The sequence below is a fragment of the Helianthus annuus genome, chromosome 8 (genome assembly GCF_002127325.2).
Source record: "Helianthus annuus cultivar XRQ/B chromosome 8, HanXRQr2.0-SUNRISE, whole genome shotgun sequence".
In the NCBI taxonomy this organism is placed as follows: domain Eukaryota; kingdom Viridiplantae; phylum Streptophyta; class Magnoliopsida; order Asterales; family Asteraceae; genus Helianthus; species Helianthus annuus.
Window position 1 is genome coordinate 124,971,607 of NC_035440.2, and position 7,156 is coordinate 124,978,762.

Here is a 7,156-nt window from a genome sequence, read left to right on the forward strand (position 1 = left end):
CTTCTTTGCGACATACGCGTCCTTCACTACCCCATGAGGTTGGAAAGCCTTCCATAACAGAGACTTAGAGATTTCCCCCGGAAGATTACCCACATAAAACGTCGTTACATTATACTCCTGTCCGCCATTATTGTAAAAACTTCCCATCTTCCAGAAAAACTCCGGTGACCTTACGAATACACTCCCCTAACTCCTCCGACACAAACAAACGAAACAATGGCGACTTGACCCTAAGAGTGTTAATGGGATTCGAATCGGTCTAGCTAAACTATACTCAGATAGCCGCGACCAATATCAGACCTACTAAGCCCCAAAGAAATCAAGAACCACTGTGGGAAAGGAGGGTAGAGGAGGGTACGATCCAGATGTTGAGAAGAAAAAGAAAAAGAAAAAAGACGGCCGAGTGGGGGAGACGCAAGGTCGAGATAGGATACAAGGTACAAAACCGCTACTTCCGGGAGGAGAGCGGGACCACGTACGCTATTTCAACGGCAAACTCCGGCGACACTCCGGCGACGCTTCGAGAGAGAAAAATCGACACAGGTCTTATTGTTATTATTATGCATTATTATGCATTGATTATATTAAACTAACTAATAATTAATAGATTCGAGATTGATTGGATTAATTGTTGACAATGAACGATGTTCCATAGAGGTTATCCATGACTGCAAACTGCATATTCTCCGATGGTTTCCAATGACGTTTCCTTTGATTTATGAACCAGTTGTTTATTTGTTTTTGGTCCAACCCTGTTGATTCAGCCAATGCTATTTTGTCTGCTTCCTGCACATAAACATGACACAATGTGTTGGCGGAAAAAAGTATTTACCATAATAATAGTGTTGGTCCAAAACTATTTATCAAAATAGTGTTTTATCTTTTCTTTTTAGTTTCTCAATCCTAACTTCATTGGATAGTTTCATTTTATTAATTAATTATTAACTTAATCTTATTTTTATTATAAAAAATAAATTGTTAACCTTAAATACCTTTCGATCTTTGCGACCTTCACAGTTGATTATAATGTTGAAGATTTTTTTATATATATTTTTTTTTTTTTGCGACCTTCCCAGTTGAAAATCATATTGAAGATTTTTTATATTTTTGAAGTGGAAAGAGATTAATTTGTTTTTTTTTTTTCTATGTTATGCTTTTACTTTACACCTATAAAAGAAAACAATGAGCAACAATAAATCAATAATTAATTAAATTTATATATCTATATAAAGTAAACAAATATATATACATGTATTTTAATATGTAAAGATAGAAATTATTTAAAACAATTTCAAATAATGGGTTGATGATCAAAATCCAAAGGTTGAGTTCGATTCAAATCAAAATTCGGAATTTGGTTCAGATAATTAACCATTATATTTTTATTTATCAACAAACTCACAATAAACTTTTTCTTTTTTGTTTTTTTCAATCAACTTGTTATAATCTCATCTTATTTTATGTCATAAATTTATTTCGTATGGTTGTTGTAGTTTGTATATTACATGGATTCGCTAAAATCCGAATACGCATATCAAACATACTTGAATGAACTGAATCAAATTCGAATAACGGATTTGAATTCGGGTTCAATCAATCAAGTAGAATACAAACTAAAAGAATCATGAGAAATAAATTTAAACCATGAAATAAGATAAGACTGTAACAAGATAGATTAAAAAATAGGCTATATTGAGTTGGTTAATAAAGAAAACTATAACGACTGATAATTCGTATTGAATTTCGAATTTGGCTTTGAATCGAATTCAAGCTATGATTTTCGAACTGACACCATTATTAAAAAGCGCCATTATGTAGTTTCTGTTTTTTATTATTAAAAATACATGTACGTTTTTATTTAGATTATGTATGTACTAGGTTAAAACCCCGTGTATTACACGGTTGAATAATGAAAACGATATTATAAAAATATGTTTCAATACTTCCGATAACTGAAATTACTCATTACGTATATTCTATATAAAGGAAAACTGTTGAATCAATAAAAGTTAAATAAAAGATCTGAAAATAATAAGTAAACCTTTATTAGTATTTTAATAAAATGTTTTGAAACATTGATTAAAAAGATACTAATATAATTTTATCAATTTTTATTTTGTAATAAGTACATAAATAACATGTATATATCAATGTGGAGCTAGCTCACTTTGTAGAGGCAGATACTTATCGAAGAAAGGGTAATGTTTAAATCTGGTCAAAGGAATAATTTATGATTACTGGTGTAATGAAAGTAATTTTAGTTGTTCAACAAAAATAACGTGTATATATGATAGTAATACAATCAACTAATGATTTTAACCAGTTAGATTCTAATACACATATAATATGATTTTTAGTCACTTGGGTTTTGGCCTAGTGGTTAAGAACAATTATCTTTTGTGAGGAGACCAATGTTGGGTGTAATTTAGTATAGTATAGGGAAAATAAGTTTAGCCGTTACAGAAAATTATAATATGATTTTTAAAATTTCAAGATTTTAACTAATAAATCAACAAAATCAAAGGTGTCGAAGAAAATAAGGTAACTCAATTTAAAATTTGAAAACAATAGATGAATTTAAATAAATTAAAGAGATAGTAAGAAAACACTTTTTTTTTTTTTTGAAATGTTGGAGGATAACTCAAGGTTTCAATTAATAAATTAAGGTAATATTTAAATATGGGCAAAGGTACCGGTGTAATAAAAGTAATTTTGGTTGTTCAACAAAAATGACGTGTATATATGATAGTAATACAATCAACTAATGATTTTAACCGGTTAGATTCTTATGCAGAAACGGCGGGAACAAAAAAGAAAGAAAGGATATCCAGATTTAGCGACAGCATTTAGTGACAAAAGAAGAAAGATAGCGATAGAAGACAGATTGGTGACAGAACGATTATTAGCGACAGAAGACAGATTAGCGACAGAACGATTATTAGCAACAGAAAACAGATTAGCGACAGAACGATTTAGCGGCACTGAATTGGCATTAACGACGGTTCAAAGACTTTCAGCAACAAAAAGGGAAATGAGCAACAATATTACTATACTCGGCATCACAAAACAATTCATCGCAGATCGATGGACGCATTATGATAAATTCAAAGAGAAGGCATTTTATCATCGACGAAGAGGACGCATTATGATAAATTCAAAGAGAAGGCATTTTATCATCGACGAAGAGGAGACGAGTCATTACGAATGCTAAGTTTAGGGGATGGTATTAGTATATAAACTTAGCATTAGGAATTTATTAATATTACTATTATTATTATTTGTAACATAGGTTAGTAATTAGTTAAGTTAAATATGGGGTTGGCAGTTAACTTAAAGAAACGGTTATCCCTCCATCATTTAGTATATATATTTCCATATGATGAACTTTTGTATTTACCAAGATATTTCAATAAAATATCCATATCTGTATACATCTCTATTCTCTGTACATACACACACGTTCATATCAAACACACACAGAAATATGATGTGCACGATGATGTTAAACTTCCGCTGTTATCATGTGGTATCAGAGCCATGGTGGGAAATCGATGAAGATCGATTGACATTATACGATTCCGGGCACATCCGGATGAAGAACAAAATCAGAGGATACAGAGACGGAGACGAATTCAACCCCGATCGCACAACTCCATGATCACGAATGTTTACAAGAATGAAGCGAGAGATTCTAATGAAATTAGAACGCGAAATCGAGTTACTGGAACGAGAGACGAAAGAAAGACAAGAAGAAACAACGAAAATAGAAACGGGAGAGTTTAATTCTCATGGTAATGAAGATATGAAAGGAATGGAAATAGAGGATCATCAAAAGGATGAAGAAAATGACGAAGAAAAGATTGTTGTAGCGACAGAAAAACGAATGTTAGCGACAAAAAGGAAATTACAGTTGACATCCGATGTTAAAATGAAGAAAAGAATAATGCAGAAACGGCGGGAACAAAAAAGAAAGAAAGGATATCCAGATTTAGCGACAGCATTTAGTGACAAAAGAAGAAAGATAGCGATAGAAGACAGATTGGTGACAGAACGATTATTAGCGACAGAAGACAGATTAGCGACAGAACGATTATTAGCAACAGAAAACAGATTAGCGACAGAACGATTTAGCGGCACTGAATTGGCATTAACGACGGTTCAAAGACTTTCAGCAACAAAAAGGGAAATGAGCAACAATATTACTATACTCGGCATCACAAAACAATTCATCGCAGATCGATGGACGCATTATGATAAATTCAAAGAGAAGGCATTTTATCATCGACGAAGAGGACGCATTATGATAAATTCAAAGAGAAGGCATTTTATCATCGACGAAGAGGAGACGAGTCATTACGAATGCTAAGTTTAGGGGATGGTATTAGTATATAAACTTAGCATTAGGAATTTATTAATATTACTATTATTATTATTTGTAACATAGGTTAGTAATTAGTTAAGTTAAATATGGGGTTGGCAGTTAACTTAAAGAAACGGTTATCCCTCCATCATTTAGTATATATATTTCCATATGATGAACTTTTGTATTTACCAAGATATTTCAATAAAATATCCATATCTGTATACATCTCTATTCTCTGTACATACACACACGTTCATATCAAACACACACAGAAATATGATGTGCACGATGATGTTAAACTTCCGCTGTTATCAAAAAATCCGATATGTATATATTAAATATTTTTTTAATAGGGTATGTACGTACAAACACAAACATAGGTCCACTTACATAACTATTCATATGGTTTAGATTAGTTATTAGCTCATTGGCATTAGGTTTAGAATTTTAGTGAGCTCAATACTCAATTTCGTTAAGGCCTAAGGGCACGTTTTTTCAAGCTCGAACAGGTACACGAATTCTCAGGGCTGGCCTTGATAAATACTGAAAACAATTTAATCCTACTAGGACTCTTATTCTTACTGATATTTATCTTAAACAATTAGAAACTAATTAAATCTAATCCTAAAGATAATGCAAATAATAATTAAACACATTTAATTATTGTTATACTCGTTTAATCCTTCGACTTTAGATCTCCACTAAACTACTCCTTTAAGATTAATGGAACCTCCCTAGTTGATGTTTTAATTTAATGAGATCCAACTAGAAGTTGTTCAGACCATGCAAGCAAAACACTACACTTGAAAGGTTAAATTCTAACACCAACCCACCAACCAAACGGTCCAGTATAATCTTAACAACATTGGTTAAGGCCTTATTCCAAGTTATCTTTCAATCTTTCATCTTCATCACATCACTAAGAAAACAAGATAATTAAAGTCACACTCAAATTATGGTTCTTCATAAATATAAAAATACTCCATTAAGACTATGGAGTATGGGGCTTGGATTGGGGCGTGGATTGGGGTAAAACGCCCAAGCCACCACCCCGGGTGGGCTTGGGTTGGAGCGTGGCCCTTGGGGCCATGACTAGAATTGTACGGAAAGAGATGCATGATATAATAATATATACTTAAATTGTACCATAACCCATGACTAGAATTGTACGGAAAGAGATGAGTGACACACCTGTGTGGTTAGTTACAGAAGCTCCATTACACAGATCAGAAAGTTGAGTTTGCATATTGCTAAAAAACATCGTTGCTTCATCAAACGGTTTAGCGAGATCCGATCTGTACCGATCCAGCATCTCACAGTAAGTTTCCTAAACAATAACAAATTGATCAACTTATAATAAGCCAGATCAAGAAAAAATAAAATAAATAAAACATAATACATAGTTACTATATATTATGTAACACCATGAATTGGTCAAGCTCTGGATCATCGCCAACGCAGGAACACGCACTGGATCTCCGCCTAAAATCATTCTCTCTAAAGATTTCGTTGAACAAATTAGCTATATCCGGTGGAGCTCCAACCTGATTATAATTAAACACATACAAATTATTTCTGTTTAATAAAGTGTAGGTGATTTTTATCCAAAATATTAAGAATTTACAAATACAACAAAACTGAAAATCATGATTGTACCTTTTGGCAAGCAATATAAGCTTGAAGCAACTTAGGGTAAAGTGGATGAGACATGATTTTGGCTCGATTTGCTGATGAGATATCATCTTCAGCTAATCTACTGCTTGTGTTATTATTGTTGTTATTATTACTACTGGAGCCTGATCCAAACACTGTTGGAATCCTTCGTTTCTGGCGAACCTCCGTTTGTTGTTGAACTTGCTCTTGGTAACTCATTAATCCGTACACTTCCTCCATCAATCAATAACACTTTGGTGCATGATTGGAACAAACAAAAAGAGACGATGTGAATTTAGCGTACGAACAAGAAGAAAAAAAGGTGCAGCAGCACCTGAATGTGTAGTCTCATCGGTCATGATGATCATGCATGATGCTCTTCTTTCACTTTTAAGTTTCCTTATTTGGTTAAATACACGCGCCTTGTTGTACGAGATTGAGTAAGTGGGGTTACTCGTGTTCTCATCCGTTGGATGTGTGAGATATGTAGAGGATGGAGATTAGGGTTTCGACTTTTGATACCATGTTTAGTATTTAACCCGTGTCGTATGTGGTAAAAATGCGACCAATACGACTCGGATCCACAAAGAAAAACCTAACCAAAAAATCTGATATTTACAAAAGAATGAAAGAAAGAATATTAAGGGTAAAGTTCTTGTACAAATAATCTTAACATACTAAACATACAAATTGAAGGAAAACTCAAAAAGACAAGGTGGCATTTTTGTAATTATCAATAACTATCAAAGTTACTCTACAAATATACCTAAAAAAACCTAACCACTCCCCCCACCCCCAAAAAAGACCTAAACCCCCCACCCCCACCCCCCCCCCCCCCAAAAAAAAAACCTAAAAAAAACCTACCCCCCCCCACCCCCAAAAACCTAAAAAACCTAACCCCCCCCCCCTCCACCCCCCAAAAACCTAAAAAAAACCCTAACCCCCCCCCCCCCACACCCAAAAACCTAAAAAAACCTAACCCCCCCACCCCCCACCCCCCACCCCCAAAAACCTAAAAAAAACCTAACCCCCCCCCCCCCAACCCAAGCTAAAATGCTAAAAACTAAACCCCCAAAAAACCTAAAAAATCTAAAAAAAATAAAAAAAAACACACAAACTATTTTATTTTATTTTTTTAAC

At 33.6% G+C, this 7,156-nt stretch overlaps 1 protein-coding gene across 1 annotated transcript; it reads right to left on the reverse strand.

Moving 5' to 3' along the window:
• Nucleotides 1-583: 583 nt before the first annotated feature.
• On the reverse strand, nt 584-6,386 carry LOC110871471 (homeobox protein knotted-1-like 2). Its single transcript, XM_022120206.2, has 4 exons — nt 6,020-6,386; nt 5,788-5,907; nt 5,555-5,690; nt 584-786 (listed from the first exon to the last, which is right to left on the reverse strand). The coding sequence occupies exons 1-4, from the start codon at nt 6,254-6,256 to the stop codon at nt 761-763; spliced, it is 519 nt and encodes a 172-aa protein (XP_021975898.1). The 5' UTR covers nt 6,257-6,386; the 3' UTR covers nt 584-760.
• Between the last annotated feature and the right edge of the window lie 770 nt (nt 6,387-7,156).

What these genes read in the sequence shown, in the direction of transcription:
- LOC110871471 (XM_022120206.2), bottom strand. Translation starts at nt 6,256, where the DNA reads ATGGAGGAAGTGTACGGATTAATGAGTTACCAAGAGCAAGTTCAACAA. An exon ending in CAGAGCTTGACCAATTCATG is followed by an intron (nt 5,691 to 5,787) that starts GTGTTACATAAT and finishes GTTATTGTTTAG; the next exon opens with GAAACTTACTGTGAGATGCT. An exon ending in TTCTGTAACTAACCACACAG is followed by an intron (nt 787 to 5,554) that starts GTGTGTCACTCA and finishes GTTTATGTGCAG; the next exon opens with GAAGCAGACAAAATAGCATT.